The 20820-nt window shown below is 52.3% G+C and overlaps 1 protein-coding gene and 1 pseudogene across 1 annotated transcript; one reads left to right on the top strand and one right to left on the bottom strand.

Annotated features, from left to right (window-relative positions):
• Positions 1 to 531: 531 nt before the first annotated feature.
• On the bottom strand, positions 532 to 20647 carry GBA2 (glucosylceramidase beta 2). The gene is made up of 17 exons (XM_033085646.2): positions 20478 to 20647; positions 16601 to 16692; positions 16282 to 16397; positions 15959 to 16177; positions 15163 to 15402; positions 14729 to 14831; positions 13347 to 13500; positions 12999 to 13124; positions 12715 to 12899; positions 12277 to 12381; positions 11522 to 11629; positions 10895 to 11046; positions 10640 to 10746; positions 10363 to 10505; positions 9946 to 10061; positions 1536 to 1727; positions 532 to 1448 (listed from the first exon to the last, which is right to left on the bottom strand). Exons 1-17 carry the CDS (start codon positions 20630 to 20632, stop codon positions 1221 to 1223), a joined length of 2541 nt encoding a protein of 846 aa, XP_032941537.1. The 5' UTR covers positions 20633 to 20647; the 3' UTR covers positions 532 to 1220.
• LOC117010734 lies at positions 2235 to 8449 on the top strand (annotated as a pseudogene).
• Positions 20648 to 20820: the final 173 nt, after the last annotated feature.

The raw sequence follows: 20820 nt of genomic DNA, 5'->3' as shown, positions 1-20820 counted from the left end.
TCCCTCTCTAGCCAAGGGATATACTATCTACCTGTGCAGATCTGGGGGTGTGTGTGGGCACAACACGAAAGGCAGTGGAACTCCCTCCTTTCTTTCTCTCCCACACCAGTATGGTACAGCCCTCAAATGCTACAGTGGCAGAGAAAGAAGGAAAACAAAGCAAGGTGCCCAGCCCTGGGCAGAAGAGGACTCTATTTGGTTGAGGACCTGCTGCCTTGCAGCTCAGCTGCTCCCCACAGAGGCCTTCTGAGGAGAAATGCTCTCTCCTCTGCTGCCGGCAAGGCAGGGAAGAGCCAATAGCCAAGCCAGAAGCAGACCCTTTTACCTGCTGCTATTACATCTGAAGAAGTGGGTAAGGAGGCAGATCCTGCTCCATTTAGCAATATTCCCCAAGAGCCAGCCACCACTGGGACTTGTTCCCTCCCTGCCACCCTAGCCCTCCAGCCCCACCCAAGAGAAAACATTGGAGGAGAAGGGATTTTCTCTATTGGTTTGGCATGGTGAAAAGAAGACACCAGAGAAAAACAAGAGTAGACAGCTGGAGAGATTTATTAAGAACTGAAGTGATTTATCCCCTTAAATATGCTCCACTGCCTGCCCCCGGTGCCAGCAGGGAGGGGGCCATGGTACCAGACCAGGACCTGCTTCTTGGGCTCAGATTGTCGCTGTCCAGGGAGCCGGGTCTCCCCTGGGGATTGTGTCTGCCACAGGCCCTCCTGGGCCAGAGTCAGTCAGTATGTGCAGTGGCACTGCAGGACACTACAGCATCCATGTGCCTGAGTGCACCAGTCCAATATCCTCACACACACATTCACCCACACCCTTTTTTCCCCTGCAGGACAGGTCCCCACCTTACCCAGCCCAATGACTGCAGGAGAGAGGTCTCCTGTGCCCCTGGACAAGGTACCAGCTGCAATTTGGGATGGCTGGGGAGCCTGCAGCTATCAGAGCCCTGGGCGATGGGGAAGGAGAGGCACAGGCTCCAGCAGCAACTCCTTAACCCACCACGCTCTGATGAGATATCCCCCGCACCTCTGGTCCCCTCCTTGTGCTCAGCATCAGCGGCTGCAAGCCCCCTGAGGTCAAGGGCACGTAGTGGAGGTAGGGAAGGAAAACAGCAATGTGAGTACTAGCACTGAGTGGGAGGGGAGGATCCCTGCCTGCCATCTGCAGCCCCCCAGCCCGTGGTGCACCCGGTGCCCTGCCCAGCACCACGAGGCTCAGGGGAGTGTGGGGCCCTGAGGGAGCTGTGCGGGTGCCGGTGCCCGGCCAGCCCGGCGCTCCAGGGCCAGCTGCATGCTCCAGATGCTGAGGGGCCGCATGTAGGCCAGCGAGCGGTACACCTTCTTCTCCCGATACGCCTCGGGAGTCTGGAAAGCCATGCCCAGCCGTTCCCAAACCGTACGGTAGCAGCCCTCCGCTGTACGGAAGCCTTCCTCCACCATGCCCTGCAGGAGAGGGAACAGGGCCATCAGCACGTCCATGTCCAAGGAGCACACGCCGGGGAGTGCAGCAGCAGCAGCATCCCCACTCACCTCCTGGATCATGGTGGCAGCCAGGGAGTAGACCACGCCGATCCACACCTCGTTGGACTGGACGCTGGAGGTGTCGGGCACGCCGTCGGGTCTCATGCCGTTCACGGCGCCCATGGTGCCGCCCGCGAAGCTCAGCACGTTCTTCTCAAAGATGGTCTTGAGCGCACTGACAACGTGACTCTTGGGGAAAACCTGGGTGGACAGAGATGGGCTTGGTGCTCATGTGGACGGACCCCTCAGGCTGGGTCTGGAGCAGGATTAAAATTTTTCATGAGGAAAAGGGCAGCACTGCTCACTGGGTCAATAGCAACAAATTCCTACCTCCAAAACGTAACAGGAGGCAGTGAAACATCTCTCTCCCCAAAAGGATAAAAATAAAAAAACCCAAAGTATTTAACAGAGAGGTACTGAACCACATTCCATGTTCCTCAAGAGGAGACTGACAGCTCATCCAACTAGGCGATCTCCAAAAACAGCTTCTCACCCACAGTCACCAGCCAAGACCCTTCCTCATTGCTTGGGGGTTTGCTTTGGGGGCCATGAGGCTCATGAGCACAGCACAGAGATGTGCCAGACGCTTATTCTCAGTCTGCTGACACCAGAGCCAGGGCAAGCAGAGGCTGGGATGACACCAGGCAGGACCTTGCCAGGGCAGGCTGGGCAGCCCAACCACAGAGCTTTGGTAGACTCAAAGCAAAAGCAGCAAATCCCTTCTCTCTGTGCTCAAGCCAAGCATCCCTGCAGACACCTTTCCCCAGTGTGCCTTATCTGCACATAAACCCAGCGAGTGCTGCGGCAATGAGCGAAGGGCTGGTGTGCCCATCTCTGGCAGAAGCTTTTGGGCACTCTTTGTGCATAACTGGATCACAGGCTGCTCTCATATTGCATTTCTGATTTGTTCAGTGCTGAATTGGGCATGCAGCAAGGCCACGTTAATGAGGTTATGGACAGGAGTGATGCCAGCCAGGCAGTGGATCAAAATATTTGGGAAAAATCCATGAAATGTCATAGTATCAGAGGAGAGGAGTTCACCGGTCCCACCTGCAGCCAGCTCAGAGCTCGCCAGAGAGCAGGGGGAAGTGCCACCTTCAGCAGCAGCAGTCTGAGGCTGGGGAAAGGCAGGCCAGGTGCTGGATTGCACCACATTTACTGTTTTCTCCCCAAAGCTGAAGCTCCCCTCTGATTTCCCAACACACAGAGAAGTGGTTTGTCACCCTCCCACAGACAAAGCCACTCCTCCCTTCACTCAGCTGAGGCCTTTGCCTCTGCATGTCCACCAGAAGGCTTGGCTGTGACAACTGCCCACGGGGTATAAATAACTCAATGGTTCTCCACTGTTCCTCTCTCTTTAAGGTATTGCAGCACCAGCAGCTGCTCTGACCATCCCACCAGACATGAGGAGTCTGCAGCCAATTCTCCTCCTGCAACTGAAGAGCCACAGACTTCAGGACTTGGAATAAGCTGCAGCTCCTTCCAATATTAATTCTGGACTTTTTAGGGCTGTGGAAAGCTTTATACACTTTTTTCTACTGTTTTTAAACAAAAAGTACCTTGCCCAGAGAAAACCCTGCTGGGGCCAAAGCTAGCTGCAGTTGCACCTCCCTGCTGAAGGGCCTCTCTGTGAGGTTTTGGTTTAAGATGGATTCTGCTGTATCCATCCAACAGCCTCCACTAGTGTGTGCAGAGTGAGCAAGCAGGCAGGTGCCCAACATGTGCCAGCCCAGTTGGTATGGGTGAGGTGTTGATGAATCGGTTGTTGTTTGTGTGTGTTTACCCAGGTAAATGTAATTGTTGTTAATATTTACCATATGCTGCTAATGTTTAGATCCCCAATTTTCTCACCTATGTGCCCTTTCCCTTCCGGGTAATGCCTCTGCTGCTCCCCTGAAATGGCACCTGCGAGGAGGGTGACGATACCGAGCCGTACGCCAACGAAAGGAGTGCAAAGGACACTGGGACACTATTTGGCACTAAAAACCCCTTAAAACAACAAGCCCAAAATAACACCTGGAACTGAAAATAGTGTTCCCAGATTGAGAAAACAGTGCAGAACACCAATTTATCATCTCGAGCTGCTGTGTTCCATCGCCATGACCTGAGGAGCACCCTACCAACATGACCTCCCCCTTGGCTACGAGCCAGAACAGCCTTCCTGCGGACCCCGTGAGGACGGAAGGCTGAGCTCTGCCTGAGGACAAAGCTGCACTCCTCCTCCTCCTGCACATCATCCAAAGGGAACAGCAGTGGTGTGCACAGCCCTCACAGCTTTGGCGGCCCTGGCAGGAAGGCCGCCGGCTGTGAGAGTGTCCTTCTGATCATTGGGAAGGTTGGCCGGTCTCACCGATCCTGGGCTGGGCACCTTCACCTCGAGCGAAGGTCCCTGGGGTGGTGAGGCTGGTCACTCACAGCTTCGGCGACCAAGGAGGGCAGGCCGCTGGCTGTGGGGTCCACCATGGCATTGAGGCTGGGAATGGATGGTTTTAGCTGGTTCTGCTTGCTCAGGGTTTGGGTGCCGTCCCTGGGGCAGGAGAATCCACAACCCTACAGTTTGGTGACCAAGGAGGGTAGGCCAGCAACTGTGGGGTCCACCACGGCATCGAGGCCAGGGGTGGACGGGTTTTAGTTGGTTCTGCTGGATTGGGGTTTGGGTACCGTCCCTGGAGCAGTAGGATCAGCACCCCTACATTTCAGCGACCAAAGAAGTTAGGCTGCCGGCTATGGGCTTCCCTTTGGCATTAAGGGTGGCGGGGGAAAGTTTTGGCTGTTGAGTTGCCCATCTGTAAATTTTCTGTTTGGGTAGGGGTACCTTAAAGTTTTGGTAAAGTAATTAAAACTATAATTTAGAAGGGCCAAATAAGTTTCAGTTGTTTAGAAGTTGTGGTGCCTGTCTGCAGATTTTCTGTGTGAAGGGGCACCTTAAAATTTTGGTAAAGGCTCAATCTAGAAACAGATATTTATAGTACCTTACTTTACTTCTCAAAATATTTTGTTTAAAGACTGCTATCTTATTTCTCTCATTGATTAGTTTACATCTGTTATTTTTTTTTATTTTCAACCACCATTTTTTTCTACATTAATTTTTTGCTCCCATTAGCAGCTTTATCTATAGATCGACATCTTTGTTTTGTTCCCCACACTATTCTTTTTATTTCCTTAAACTGTCTTACATTTTATTTCATTTCTTACACTATTTTTTTTTCTGTCATTAGAGACGTTTTTACTACCTGGTTTATATTGTTACTTCTTCAATTTTGTGTTTTATCGATACCTAAGTAAAAATATTGATTTGTTCTGTGATTTTGTGGGGTTTGAATTTTCATTTCTATTTTAATTATGGGGCACTGTGTGGGAAAAAGTGCAGAAAGGTCAGGGAAAGAGAAGGACCTTCTATAAGAATATTCCCGCAGATAGCCCCTTGGGAGAGGTGTTGGATGGTTGTGTGTGGCCTTAGATAAGCCTGTTGATATTGGACACAGAGGAAATGAAGTGCGTAGCTTAGTGGTTAGAACATGTGGAAAGGGGTTAAGAAAGTGAAAATGAAACCACACCAGAAAAGGGATGGGATCCCTTGAGGGGCCGGCGCGGGCCCGCCCCGTTTGCCAGGGTGTTCCGTGTGAGGGCCAGCACCATCACCAAGGGCTCGGACTGCAGGAAGCCACGAAGCGAGGTGGCAGCAGCTTTTCCCACCCTGAGCACCGAACAACTGACTGAGTTGGTTCCAAGCAAGGAGGACTCCAATGTCATCAAAATCCATCCTCACAAAGGGGAGGCCATCACTGTTTACATGCACCACAGGAGCCCACTGCTGTTCGAAGCCGAGAAAGTTCTGTATCCTACAGTGCACACTCTGTGAGTCTACCCAGACCTTCTCCCTGCCTTTGCAACGTGGCTCCCAGTGCTACAGAAACTCGCAGGAGGAGCAGACCTGATGGTTGCCAGGAGTTGTGGTGTCACCTTCTGACCACCCTCAAGTGCAGCGGGGCACACTCTGAGCTATCATCCTGCAAAGAAACAGAGCTCCTGTGGCTGTTGGAGTTGTCACCATGTCCACAAAGGAAATGCTAGCTGCTAAAATGAAAGGGAAGGGTTTTGCTGTGCTGCACACTCGCCTGGGTCACCTCTGGGAATATGGTGACCAGTCTGCTCCTCCTACCTTAGCTCCCTTGGTAATGGATTGTGCTGCAGAGGAGAGTGCTGGAGATGAGGAGGAGCTGCAGGGGAAGGAGCCTGGCAGCAGCTGCTGTCCTGAGCCAGAGCAGCAGGTGGACATCAGGGATCTCAGCCTGAAGGACAGAGACCCTGGTGCAGAACTGGGGAAGGAGGAGCTCCCTGGGAGCAGACCTGCAGAACCGGCTGAGGATGCCAGCGCAGAGGAGCAGCAGGAGACTGAGAACAGCAGGACCCCAGAGAGCAAATGGATACATTGTTTAATCAGTGCTTTTTTCCATGCCTTAAAATGCCAAGTGAAGAAGTCAGATCTCCCTCAGCTCACCAGCACATTTCTAGACAGCTACATGGTCCCCTACTGACCAGTTAGAAAACAACTGGACATAAATCAAGCCTATAAGAAGTTCTCTAAATTCCTGCAATGGATGCAGCACCAGATGATGTTACAGGTGAAGGAGCTGAGCAGAGCTTTGAAGAGTATCGTGGACATGGTCTGGAAACAGCCAGGCATTAAAGCATTTGCAGTGTTTGAAGAATTTTCCTCAGCCTCTACTGACCAAGAAAGCAAAAGTAAAGACTGTTGTGGGATCTGCCCTGGAGCATTCAACGCCAGATGGATCAGAGAAAAGTGGAATACTTTCTGCAATGGAAGAAAGCATGGAAGGACATCAAGGATATGTTGAAGATCATAAAGAAGTAAATGAAGTGCAGAGGACAACAGAGGAAACTTCATCACATGGTAAAGAGTTTCACAACGTCAAAGCATCACTCCCAAGAAAGAGTTGTTTGCAAAACAGGAGCCTTCAGAATAAGAGAAACTGCCCGAAACAGAGTTGACACTAGATGGGATAAGAGGTGAATGTGCTCCAGAAGGAAAGCCTGTAGATCAGGATAAGACAGAAAATGAAACCTCATCCTTGGGGCTAACAGCTGGAAAGTCGGTGCAGCTTGGAGGAGAGGGCAGAATGCTGACTGTGGGACCAGAGTGCACAGAAGCAGTTGTCAGTGTGGTCCTTGTTAAAACTGAACAACAAGAGGGACCAAAAAAGAAAAAATGGCTCACAAGCAGCTGCAGATACTGAGCAGAGTGTGAGCAATGGGTCTGACAGGGACATTGCAGCAAAAGATTCTGTGCCCATCATAGAGTCACAGTGCAGAACCAAAACAACTGAAACTTCCTCCAAGAGTGATGAAGCCAAAGACGGCGAGGTGGAGAGTGCTGTGCTCCAATCTGGAACACAGCTGGAGAGCATTTCCATTGTGCATGAGGCTCCCTTGCAGACTGAAGTACGGTATCTTAAGTCAGCATCAACACGCCCAGAGATGGTTGAAATTAGAAGTGCTGTTATCTCCGATACAAGCTCTAAGAAATGTGAAACACCCAGCAGTTTGGCTGAACAAGAGACTGTCGGAAAAGGATAAAAACTTGTAGAAACTTTGAACTGTCAGGACTTTTCAAAAGATCATAAAGCCCCAGAGCACAAAAATTGTATTGAATACTATCCAGTCAGCTGTTCAAAAATTTGCAGAAACTGAAAAGTTGGCTGCCTTTGAGTCAGAACAGAGTATTAAGTTCACAGGGAAAAGCCCAGGAGATACCATTTACCTGAACTTCTGGAAAGTACATACGTAGATCAAAAAACAAGAGCACAAGCAACCAAGAAGTCATGCAACTGTGGAAAAACAAACGATGTGCCTTTAACTTCTGAGATGCTGAAAGATGGACTGAGTCAAAATTCTTTAATAGTATTAGCAAGCCCTGAAGATATTTCAAAGAGGAAGTGTGAGACTTCAGAAATCAAGTACTTCAGAAGATTCAGCCAAAGACACCCTAGAATTAAGGGAAAGAGAGGTCGAGTACATTATGGAAATTGCAGACCAACATACAGGACAGCAAACATGCAGAGAAAGTGAACAACCATATAATCCACCAGTGGAAGACAGCAAAACACAAATTTAAGAGGATCACATTTATCAAGAAGAAACATCTTGTCACAGATAAAGTCAGAACTCAGTGGCTCTGACACCTTAAACACCTGCTAACATTGGCTGTATCCATACCTGTGTTCCATTTGAAGGTTATTAAGATTGGCGATGCACCACTGAATAGGCAGACCACTAGAATTTTCACCATGGTTATTGCTGTTCCCTCATTTAATAGGTGTCCTGTTTCTCCAATCTCCTTGAATCCCTTCACTTGTCCCTGAATCTCCCTTCCTCCTTTAGCAGTCTCCTTTCCCACCTCACCCCTTTCATAGCTGTCTTGATCTGACCTGTGAGTGGCTGTAGGTGCTACTCAGCTTGTGTGAGGAAAAAGGGAAAGGATGACTGATGGGAACATATGAGACTTCTGGATATGTCTGTTGAGCAAGGTGCTCAAGTTCGCTGCCTTTCAGTTCCATTCATGTATCTCTGTCCATCTTACAGCTGTATTTGTGCAGGCCTGATTTAATAAGAAATTATTTCTACAGTGTAAAAGAAGATGGAAAATGCTCTTCCTCGGTTGTTCCAGACTTCAGGTCTCAGGAATGAACTGTAATGTATGGAACATTTATATGTATGTTTTAATTCCAATTCTGATTTTAATGTAGAGCAATGATACTTCAGTACTGCTTAGGCATTCCCTTAAATTAATATTGTGGAGTAGCCGGGAGAGGAAATGAATACTATTGGAGCAGAAATTGATGTATGCCTTTTTAAAGTTTTAAGTAACTTATATTAGTAGCCATAAAGAAATATATCAAGTGTTTGTAATATATTTAAGAAAGATTTAACTTGTTAGGACGTATGCCTTTTTAAAGTCTTAAGTAATAAATATATTATTAACTGCAAAAATATTATATAGGTATGTTTTTAACCTCCGGTATTTCTTGTTAGAGATCCTAAGTTCTGGAAAAGATAGAACATCCTCCCACACATCTAGCAATCAGGCCCTAAAGACAGAAGGAAAAAGTTGATACATAAAGGGAAAGTGAGCTCCTGTAACAGAAAGTAAAATAGTAGACGGTAAGAACATTGTAGCAGGGTGCAAGACTGGAACAGGATACACTTTTGCCACATAGAGTCGCTGATCCTCTGAATGTGATTAAAAATGGGGGCAACATGAGTGGGAAAGTGCCCTGTACTGGACCCCTGTTTGTATTAACCCTCCTATCGATGGGCATTCAAAGAGGAGGAACTGCACCGTGTGATAAATGTTACTGCTGTCCATTGTATGCGGGAGACTCCTGGATAGCTGTCCTCAGAACCCATTCTAACCCGAGTCCTAATTGTGTCAACTTTTTACAACTTTGTTGTGTTGAGAATGGCAAAACCTATTGGCTATACGAAAATACAGGAAATTTCAAACAAAATTTCTGGGAGAATGTCCTGTCAAAGAAAGGTGGATCTGCTCTGAAAGGACATCTGTAAGAGTTGAAAATACCGGATTGATGCAAAAAGGGAACCAGAACTCAGAAACAGCCAAAGAATTTTGTAAGACATACCAGAGGCTTGGAAAATTATACCAAGTTCACAAAGAAGCAGTTTAATTTAAATTATTGATGTGGGCTTCAGCCTGATCAAAGTTTTAGAGGGGGGAATTGTTGTGGGTGCGCTGTTGATGAATTGGTTGTTGTTTGTGTATGTCTACCCAGGTAAATGTAATTGTTGTTAATATTTACCATATGCAGCTAATGTTTAGATCCCCAATTTTCTCACCTATGTGCCCTTTCCTTCCAGGTAACACCTCTGCTGCTCCCCTGAAATGGCACCTGCGAGGAGGGTGACGATACCGAGCCGTACGCCAACGAAAGGAGTGCAAAGGACACTGGGACACTATTTGGCACTAAAAACCCCTTAAAACAATGAGCCCAAAATAGCACCTGGAACTGAAAATAGTGTTCCCAGGTTGAGAAAACAGCACAGAACACCAATTTATCATCCTGAGCTGCTGTGTTCCGTCGCTATGAACTGAAGAGCACCCTACCACGATGACCTCCCCCTTGACTATGAGCCAGAACAGCCTTCCTGTGGACCCCGTGAGGACGGAAGGCTGAGCTCTGCCTGAGGACAAAGCTGCACTCCTCCTCCTCCTGCACGTTGTCCAAAGGGAACAGCATTCGGGTTCCCCACCCAAAGCTGACCTCTAACAAAGGCCTTACAAAGGAGCAGGGCTCCTGGCCCTTTTGTAATACTGTTGCTGCTTTCCTTCTGCCACAGGCGTCATCTCACCACAGCCACACCAGGCAGCCCCTTCTCTTACCTCAAACTCCCCTTGGTCCAGACCACAAGCTCCAAGAAACCACTGCCCAGCACACTGGTCTGACATGATGCTTTTGGACGCATCGCTTCCACTGCTGTCATAGTTGTAGTATTTTCCTGGAAAAGGCAAGGAATAGTTTAAAATCAATAGAAGACTGGTTCATGGGAGCTGTCCTTGCACATCACCTTCTGTGGCAGGAGCACAACTGCTTCTCCCACAAGTCTCTTGTTTCTTTCCCACACATTTCCTTCCCAGACACCTGCTCCTTCCCCTCCATTTAGAGGGGCAGCATCTCCCTTCCTTCCCCCCATCTTGTAAGGACATTATTGCCCCTTCCTTCCCCCATTTCCCAAAAGGCTCCACGATGCAAGGGAAGCATGGTCAGCTAAGTATGGCTCCCCACTGCTGAGCACCCACCGTTCCAGAGCATTCTCTCAAAAGCCTCCTTGCCCTTGTTCAGGATGTCCAGGTATTTCTGCTGGGTCTCAGTATCCCTGAGCACCTCTGCCATCTTGCACATCATGCAGACAGCAGCCAGCCACAGTCCACCGCAGTAGGCACTGCCAACAAGAGAAGCATCAGGAATGTGGGATATCTCAAGGGTTCCGTGACAAATGGGATACTAGGGCCCAGTTCTGAGCTATGTCCCTATCCCACAGCCCCTATCTCCAACTCCCACATCTCTGTTGCTCACCTGGCTCCATGCACGACCCATGCATCATACGTCTGGTCAGCAAAGCCACCGTTTTCAATGAGCCCATCATTATCCGTGTCAAACTTCAGCTCCGACTCCATCACAGCCTGTGGGAGAGGCAGGAGATAGTCACACAGTCCTCACATCCTGGAAGTCCCTCACACACTGCTCGGGAGCACCCATCCTCTCAGGAAGCTGCTTGGCTCCTGAGAGAAGTGGGAAAGGACAGCGCCCCATGGTCTGATCTCCCAGTACCTGGCACACTGGCCACATGTCCTGCAGGTACAGGGAGTCACGTGTCAGGTAGTAGTCACGGTACACCTGCAGCACAAACTTCAGGTTGAGGTCCTTCCAGTCAGCAGTGTCGTGCATCAGGTAGGCATTGACACGCTGCCATGGCTCATCATCTAAACCAGGACAGACCAGATGGAGCAGGGCAGCAAGCAACAAACATCCTTCTCCTCCACAGGAGCAAGGACCCAGGGGTGCTGTGATCAAACAGCACTGAAATAATACATTGTACCCTGTGCCATCTCTAGCGAGAACATCCTTCCTGCTACTTCCCTCCATCTCCCTTGTAAAAGCTCCATGCTCCGTGATCCTCATCACCACCCCACACCATCCAGCTTTCTATTCCCAGAAAATATAGAATGACAGAATCATTTAAGTTGAAAAAGACCTCTCACACTAAGTCCACCACTGAACATCCCTAAATGCCACATTTATACTTCTCTTGAATACACCAGGGATGGTGGCACCACAACTTCCCAGGCAGCCAGTCCTAATGCTTGACAATAAAAGACAGTGTATTTCATGCACCATATCCATTTCCCACAGCTTGACCTCCCATATGCTCCCCCATAGGCCCAACAGACCCCTCACCTGGGTCCCCAATGTCATGTGGTACCACATTCTTCATCTTCACCTGAGATGTCTGACCACACATCAAGTATTGCCGGGGCTGGACATCCTCATTCACAACAGCAACAGCTGCAGAGAACACAAAGCAGGACATGCAAGAATGACAGCAGAAATTGCTACAGAAAGGTCCAAGCATAAGCACAGGTAGGGCCACCAGCACCAGTAGGCCAGGCTGCCCTTTGGAGGTGCAAGAACACAGCCCTCTGCAAAGGGCTGAGGGGATGGGCTGCTCTCCCTCCCCCACTCAGCAGGGGACATGCGACTGCCACTAGCCCTTTAAGGGACAGCTGGGAAGGGAACCCAGTAGGCTCAGCCCTAACAGAGCCCAGCAATGGGCTGTGCTCCACACTCCTACCCAGGCCCCCACCAAGCAGCCATCAAACCCAGCGAGAGCACTGGGAGTCTGCAAACCATGTCTATTCTGCAAGGGTCACAGACAAAAGACGAAAAGACCAGGGGCTTCCCCAGGGCAGACAGAGCCAGCTGTGCACCTCCAGTATGGCAAGAAAGCAATCCCAGTGCTGGGGCATGCTGCCTGAGACATACTGAGGCAGCAACACTCCAGGGCTGCAAGTCCTGGGCACAGCAGGGCAGCTGGAGGGGGATGCTGCCTCCATGGCACACACCTCTACAGTAGCAGCTGGTTCAAACCCTCCGTCTCTTCCCCAGGGGAAGCCCTGAGCAGGCAGCAAGGCAGGGCCTCTGGGGACACTCACCAATGTCATACTGCAGGCTGAGCTGCAGCTTGGGCCACAGCATGACGAGAGCGAAGGAGGCGTAGAAATGGACATCGTAGGTGTTGTACATGCGGTACTCCTGGCCTGGCAGGACAGGGCAGATGGTGAGGGAAAGAGACTGCCATGGGGAGGGGAAAACGGGGAAAGGTCCTCCCTCCACATGGCCCAGGACAGGGGGGTCTTTCCCAGCACAAGCAAGGGCTCCCACTCAAAGAGGGTTTCATTCTCTACATAGAGCACCAGGGATCTGGGGAACACTTCATGGCAGATCCTTCAGGGCTGCAAGGGGTTTTCCTGGCAATACACTGCTTCCTGCACACTGGAGTGTGAAAAATATCCCCACAGTAGGTTAAAAACCTCATTGGGAGTGTTGAGAGGGGTTGAGTTGGGAGAATCCCTCACATCTTTGTGAGTTACCTTCCAAATAAGCAAACCTTCCGTACTCCCGCAGGACAGGGAGGAGGTGGGAGAGTCCCGCCCCCGCTGGCCCCTGCAGGTCCTCGGCACAGCAATCAGGGGGCACCTCCATCCAGATGGTGCCCCCATCCGTCATGAAGTAGAGCTCATTGAAGAGGGCTGACTTGTACCACGAAGGCAGCTGGCTGTGGGAAAGAGGGAAGCTCACCCTCAGAGGCCAAGGTGATGCTCCTGCAGCAGCCAACCCCAGAAGGTCTCTGGGAAGATGCTCCCATCTGCCCTACCTGTTCTCCAGGATGGGATTCTGCCATGCATCAATCTTCCTCTCCCACTCCTTGTAGTGTGTCAGGGCATAATGAGACAGGGCAGGAGCAGCATCGCCTTTGCTGCCAAAAAACCGGGTGTACCGCCTGCCAAGTGAGGTTTTGGTGAGTACCCCATGGGCTCCACCTGGGAAACCCACATGGGCACTATAGAGGGATGCTGGACTACACTGAACAGCAGAACTCAGCTGCCGTTGCAGGTGCATGGGGGAGCAGGGGCAGGTTCCCCACAGGATACACAAGTCCAGAAGGACGGAGAAGGAGGCTTTAGGGGCATAAGCCAAACACCACTGGAGACAACCCACCCACCTGAGGTGCAGCTTCTCCTTGGAGCCAAAGTGAACAGAGGGCATGTCCCAAGCCAGGGCCAACTCCAGTGTGTTGTGCCCATGGGTAGGCACCCTGCAGCTGGCACACACTGCTGCTGCTGTCACCTCCCCTTTCTCTGTTGGTCTGCTTTTACCTGCCAGGAAAAATTCAGATATGCTTAAGCAACCGAGGAAGATCAAAGGGAGGGTAACTGAAGTTCACATACACCTTGAGGGAGAGGAAAGTGGGCATACAAAGCCCCCGTACAACCTGGAAGGTACAGCCCAGGGCTTTAAGGGATGATGTTGCCGCAGGAAAAAAATACCTTCCTTGGGAGGAGTGGTTAAAAGGATTCAGCCATCCAAGAACGGGAACAAATCAGGCAGGAAAAGCCACCAGGCATGAATGGAAGCTACAGAGTATCCCATGACTCTGTAACTGTGTGCTACACTCAGAGACACCGTGACTTTCTAGGGACAGTCATTGTTTCCAGCTTATGGCAGGGCGCTTGAGACATGCTGGTATTTAAGAAAAGCCCTGAGGTGCATGGATAATTATACGCTGGTTCTGACATGTATACAAGGTAAACTCATTAGAGCAACATAAGCACAGATCCTGACTATGATAACGTCTGGCATGCATGAAGGAAAACCACATCCCAATAGCCTGAAGACCTCTGAGTGCATTCAGGCAGGAAGCTTTTCTGGAAAAAATTATATAGGAAACACTTCATTTACATAATTTAAGCCTCAAGAGATCTTGCAAAGACCCAACATCACTAGCTTGTCAGCATCATCCTTGTTTAAAAACTGACAGGCATTAGGGAAATGGTCACCTTTTACAGCCATAAGAGGTGAGCAGCAAAGGCTGGAGATGCCAACCTGCTTCAAGGCTCCTCCCAAGAGAGGGACCAGACACCTGCAGATTGTCAAGGCAATACCACAGATGTTCAGAGAACTGTTACAGTAGGAAGAGGACCGCAAGTGATGGCGGCACTAAACCCCAAACACTGTGGAAGCCCAGCAGGAACAGATTTGACAGGACACAGCTCATTAATCTGGAAACAGGGACTCAGGAAAGGTGGCTGGGCAGCATGCTGGCTCAATAGCAGAAATCTCAATTCAGCACACAGACTAATGAGGTGTTGGCATGTATAACCAATAACCAAGAACAGTCTGAAAGCGGCATGAACAGCTTTGGAGAACCACAGCAAGGAAAAGCAATGGGAAGTTTGGGAATGAGCCACAGCATCCTGGAGGGATTTTAACCAGACAAGGAGGCTGGACAAAGGAACTCTGCCCTGCCTGTGGTGCCCAGAACCAGCATGGCCATCCATTTCCCAATTCCCTTCCACCCATCCCACAGAGGATGCAGGCACTCACCAGTGGGTGAATCCAGCCTGCCATCCCGCAGGAGGTCCTGCCACACCTCTCTACCCAATCCTGTGGGATTGAATGCCGTCACATGGGTGACTGCTGTGCCAGCCTGGGGAAGGGAAGAGCACCATCAGGGGCTGCTACTTTGGAGGAGATCCATGCTCTCCACTTCCCAGTACCACCACCAGGACATCACACTCACTTCCCATGTGCTGCCCAGCAACTCTAAACTTGTTTCCTCAGCCGCTCTCCTGACACCATCCCCAGAGAGGCTGCCCTCAGGGAAGACATGCCCCCACTCCTGGTGTCAGCCAAGTGCTGGGAACCGGTGCCAACCCCAGCCCATTGCACGCCCATCCTTTCCCAGCTGCCTGCAGGCCGCTCCCCCCAACCAGCAGGGCTCTCCAGCAGGAGCCACCGCAGCAGGGCCAGCCCTTTACCTTCTCCCGGGCAGAGATGGCCAGGGTGAAGGGGTTCACGGCCGGGCAGTGGTGCAGCAGGACTCCAGCAACGCGCTCTCCATCCTTCTGGAAGGTGAAGGGCTCATTCCAGTGCCCGCCCCTCCTGTCCTCCTTTGCTCCCGTGCCGTTCTGCAGGCTGAACATGATGGACACTTCCACATCCTCATCCCTGCCGTTCTCCACCTCCCAGATGAACACTCCCACTGGCAGGCTGGAGTCCTGGCACAGACACAGAACGCTGTCTACAGGGCTGCTGCTCCACAGGCAGCTGCCCCAGCATCATTTCCCCCACTGCTGGGGACCCCATGCAGGATGCAGTGAGAGCAAGAGCACTGGGAATAATAACTTGGTCTTGGAGTCTGCTGCCAAGCTGAGCAGCAGCAGAGGAAATTGGGAGGCAGGCAAGACAAAAGTCAAAAGAGATGCCCTGGGCTGGCAAACCCCACGCCGGGCAGCAGAGAGACGGAAAGTGGCGTTTAGGGCTCAGCCGGGTGTCTCATCACTCATCTGCTCAGCAGGTTGATACAGGCTCACGTGCTGCGCGGGGGTAAGAGGAAGGTCAGACCTGTCAGCAGCACAGCTGCCACCCTCGCCTGGGGCTGGCAGCCAGCACGGGCAGTGCAGCAGCGCTGAGCCATCCCTTGCTGCAATCCCAGCTCCCGCACGGCTGCGGGATTCCCCCACCTGGCATCACTGATGAGTGCACACAGGGGGAAATGTTGGGAAACCCGGCTAACAAGCAGCTCTGCCCTCGGGGATGCCGTCACTGCCTTACCTTATAGTCATGGGGGATGACAGGAGAGACCTGCCGGCAAGTGAGCACCACCTTCTGCCCCGGCAGCTCGTACACCAGCCACGCACGGGGGTACAGGGCATGGTAAAAGGCGTAGTGGCCGCAGTAGCCCCAGTTCCAGCCCTGCAGGCTGCTGGGTCTCTCCAGGGACAAGACCTGCTGGTAAATCGTCTGCCCCTTGCACCGCAGACACACCGTGAACTGTGGTGGAGAGGAGCACATGGAAGGGATGAGATGAGCCCTGGGACAGATGTCCCAACCACCCAGGCTGCTGCAGTGACACTCACTCCCCTCGCAGACCCCACCTGATTGGCAACGACGGTTTCATAACGGTAAAGGCCAGGGTTCAGCTGCCAGCGACAGAACTCTCCCCGCCAGCCGCGGGTGATGGTGCCTCCCCCAATTCCGCCCAGCGGACATCCTGGCAAAGATACCAACAGTTAGCACCCCCATTCCCCTGCCCAGTGACACCTGGTTCAGGAATTCTCCCCATGCTTCTCCGCAGGAGAGAGCCCCTCAACATTGCCCGTATCACAAAAGCTCCTTGACTCACTCGTTCCATCCAGCACCCTGATGGCCCCATGTTAATCCCTGCCCACCCCAGTGCCCAAAGTGCAGGCTGACCATAGATCTGCTGCAGAGGAACAGCACACAAGAGGTCAATGAAGGCAGATTTCTTCTCTATGCGGGTCTTCTTGATCCACCACCTGAAGTATCTGCAAGGGAAAGAGAAGTATTGAAGAAATCAGGAGCAGGCGGCACCATCCCTTCAGTGTCACTGGGCAGGAAGAGTACAGGCTGAGCTTTCCCTCCTCACAGAGACGTCCAACAGGAACCTATATCCCAGTGCCCATGGCCCAATGGGTGATAAAGGCTCTATCACTCATGTAGAGCATGCATCAGTCAGCAAGCACAAGCAGGCAGAGTTCAGGCAGCTCAGGACTGACTGCAAGGGCAGCTCAAGAGGAGGACTCCCAGCTCATGTAGCACAGGAGGCTTTCCCAGATGTTCATGGAGAAGTGAGAATGCACACAAGGACTACCACCACCTCCATGCTTGGTACACAACGTCCTGCTGAGGAAGGCCTGCAAGCAGAGGTGCAAGCCCAGAGGAGACACACAAAGCTCCAAGGACACAAGTCTTGCCCTTCAACCTCCATGCCCCCATTGCCATACAGTGCCACATCCTTGTGCCACATCATTAGGAGCAAAGGGCACAGGGCAGCCTTGCCCTGGAAGTGGTGATGGTTGCTGTGTGCAGCCGGCAGGATCCTGGGGATTCACCTCTGCCCACACACCAACTGTGCAGACCGGCACTGCCCATCAGATAATTAATTTCTCACCCAAAGGTCTGGGAATCAAGACACCCAAACAGGGGCACACCTGTGGCTGGGTGTGCCAGCACCACTCCAGGCAAGAGGAGTAGGGCTGGGCTCCGAGTCAGTGCTTGTAAAGTACTGGCTTTGGCTAATAAACTGCCCCAAGTTAAGTCTTCTACACAGAGACAATTAGCACACGGAAACCAGCTACCACACCAGAAGCTGGAGAACCTTGCCTGGGTCAGGCAAGACCCAGTTGGCAGCTGCATGGCCCTGGGTTCCAGGTGGCCAGTGGGGACACAGAAGCCACACAGTGGGCAATGTCCCTGAACTACCTGCAGACACGCATGCCATACCACCTAGTAGAAAACCAACCCAACCAGGAGCACACAGCCTCTCCTACCCCTGGTTTCACAGGATGCAGAGCACAGGCAAAGTGCAATGAGCAATAATCCCCTGGAACGTGTACACCAGGAGCAAGGGGGAGAGGCTCTTCCGTGGTACCTCTACTGCTACACTTCCCATACAGAAACAACCCACACTTGACTTTTTGGCTGCTCACTGGGCATTCACCTTTATTCACCAACATCTAAGGCCCCCAAACCCCTCCTCAGCATGAGATTTTCTGGGTTGCAGTCTCACAGGACCTAACTGCAGCCTGCTCTCCACTCCTACAGACCCAGCTTTGTGTTTGACTGTCTATGGATGTTTTGCTCACAGAGGTTTAGGCCATGATAAGAACAAGCCTGTCCTGCTTGACTGCCCTGAGCTAGGGCCTGCCACTATCTTCCAGCTATATCTGCTGCAACTGCTCTTCTCCAGCCAGGACAGCCCCAGCCTCACCCTGCCAAGGTGAGGTTTTGGCAGCGCTCTCTCTCTCTCAAGGAAATGATTATTACTCTTTTTCAACCCAGCGTCAGGGAACCAACCCAGCTGCTTCCCCAGCAGGCTTCTGGCAACAGGAAATAAGGTGCCCAGGAAGAGTGGCTGCAGCACAGCCTAGTGGGGCATCCTGACTCCTTGGAAAGGAGGCAGAAGATAAATTTCAGGAAGCAGTTTTTATGGAGAGCACCGTAGAAAAAGTTTGGGATTTACTGCCACTGCCAGTCATTTTACCATCTCAATAGCAAACTCTCCTGCCAGCTTCTCCCAAAATCACACAAGCCAAGAAGAGAAGCCTAATGGTCGATGCCCAATTGCTGGCTATTAACAGAAGTGACAGAGCTGAAGAATAACCAGGAGAAAGACTTCATGTTCTGTCTGTAGCACCAAAAGCCCTGTTATTGGAGGGCATTTCTTCCCCTTCGAATTGGCAGTGGAATTAAAACCCATGTGAACATCACCCAGCTGATCTGGATTCATGCCGTGACCCCTCTCAATACACGAGTCACCTCTGCAGAAATCCACCTGCACCTCTTCTCCTGCATCGCCAGGCCCAGCTGAGTCCTCTGCACAACCCTTTTTTTACCAGACATGCACGTCCCACACAGTTACTCTGATTCACAAAAAATCCTGCCCCAGGGCTGTCAACACCCCCAGCCATGTCACCTGCACCTAGGGCTGGTGCTGCAGAAGAGGGCACCCATCACCATGTTTAATTCGACACAACAATGTCAACCCAGGATGTGGTGGCTCCTCTGCCGGTCCTGGACTTCCTGAGCCCAAGATGTGCCCAAGGCATTCCTAGTGGCTACAAACAACTGCCCCAGATGACTTTGCACTTGATGCACCAAGCCATGCTAAGTTTTGAGAACATCCCTGGCACAGGGGCCATACAGCATGGGTCATTCAGGAAAGGGCAGGCGAATCTGCAGGGCTTCACAGATCCCTGCACCATGACGCAGAACTGAGCTCCAGGTTCCTCTCGCAGCTCCAGCACCCGCACCCAGGTTTCCATGAGATGGCTGCTCCAGCCAGGCAGATGCTGAGGTGCCACCAATGCCTGGAGCGTGCAGCCTCCCATATATCCTCACATCCCTGAATGGGCTGTCCTTTCAACCAACAATGTTGGCCATGGGTTTTAAATCAAACTCACAAAGGTATTTCTCATCACTCTAGCATTTTGTCTCCTCTGCTCTTGAGGCTGGAATCTCCTTGCAAGGAAGCTCTTGCCATTGCAAAACAATTTTGAGATAACAACCAAATTACATCCAAAACTTGAACAGAAGAGGTAGTAGTTTGACTTCAAGCTCCTTGTTTTCAAAGACTTTTTCCTAGGACTGATACAAGGCACTTCCAGACTTCAATGAGCACAAGGCCAGGATCACTTCTCCTCCCTGCTCACCCCACCAGAACTTCATGCTTTCCCACATGCTCAGCTCATCCCAACCTGCCACGGCAGCTTTTCCAGCAGCTTTTATTTATCTCCGGTGCATGACCCACACTCTCCCTTCCCCAACGCCCAGGCTCGCACCAGGTTGTCTCAGGTCAGACCAGCATGCCGTGCACCCCGAAGCAATCCAGAATCTGCCCTTTCATCCAGCTTTGCAGGAACCAGCTTGGCAGGCAGCAGCCTCCAAAGACACCAGCAGAAAATGGAGGCAGGAGTCATAAATCCAGCACAAGGAAATAAGCAATGCCATTACTGGTCGCAGCGTTCAGCCTGACGGGTGCACAAACGCTGCCAGTACTGGGACTCCAGCAAGAACGGTCAAAACAGCATTCTCGCTTTCTAGGTGTGCTCTCGGTCGTTACTTCCAACGCAAAGCCGGGAGAGGTGCCCCGTTCCCAAACCTGCCACAGCACACAGCGTTCCAAACCCCTCCCAGCTGGCCCCAGTTTAACCTCCAGCTGCCAGCACTGGGGACGATGTGGCAGAGACGAGCCCTGGGGGTGGGAGACGGGGGTCTCCATTCCCAAGGGATGTCCCCAGTCCTCCCAGCTCCCCCCGCTTTTGAGGAGCCCAAGCGCCGAGTGTCGCCCCTTTAGCACCAATTGCTCCCAGTGCCGGTGCCGGGAAGGCTGGAGGGTGCCGGCAGCTCCGGGCGGCTTGAGGGCGGCTCCCGCCAGCCTGGGGCCTTCCGTGATCCGCCGGACTCTGCTCTCCGTACACCGGGACACAGCCGGTGCCTCCCCGGGGCGAGGCCCCCGCGGCTCCGAGCGGCTCCGGCGCAACGCTGTGTCCCCCGCGGGACGCCCTCCCCCGTCCCGGTGTGCTCCCGGCCCCCTCGTCCCCCGCCGTACCGCAAGGCGAGGCCGACGTGCCGCAGAACATCGCGGACCGGCACGTCCCCGGCGCCGTAGGGCTGCCGCAGCTCCTCGAAGCTGTGCGCCAGGCAGACGCGCCAGCCGTCCGCCGCCACGCCGTGGCCCTGCGCTGTCCCCTCGTAGCGCCGCATCAGCGGCCCCGCCGCTGCCGCCTCCGCCGCTGCCGCCATCACCGCCCCCCGCCCCGTGCGCGCCCTCTTCTTCACCGCCCCGCCCCGCCCGCGCCCCGGGGGCACGGCGGAAACACAGACCCGCCCCGCCGCCGGTCGCCGGGGGCGCCCGCCCGAGCGCGGCCGAGCAGATTCCGAGAGTAGCCGAG

The sequence above is a fragment of the Catharus ustulatus genome, chromosome Z (genome assembly GCF_009819885.2).
Source record: "Catharus ustulatus isolate bCatUst1 chromosome Z, bCatUst1.pri.v2, whole genome shotgun sequence".
Taxonomy (NCBI): domain Eukaryota; kingdom Metazoa; phylum Chordata; class Aves; order Passeriformes; family Turdidae; genus Catharus; species Catharus ustulatus.
The sequence above is the reverse complement of the archived record's forward strand: the minus strand, read 5'-3'. Positions and strand labels throughout refer to the sequence as shown.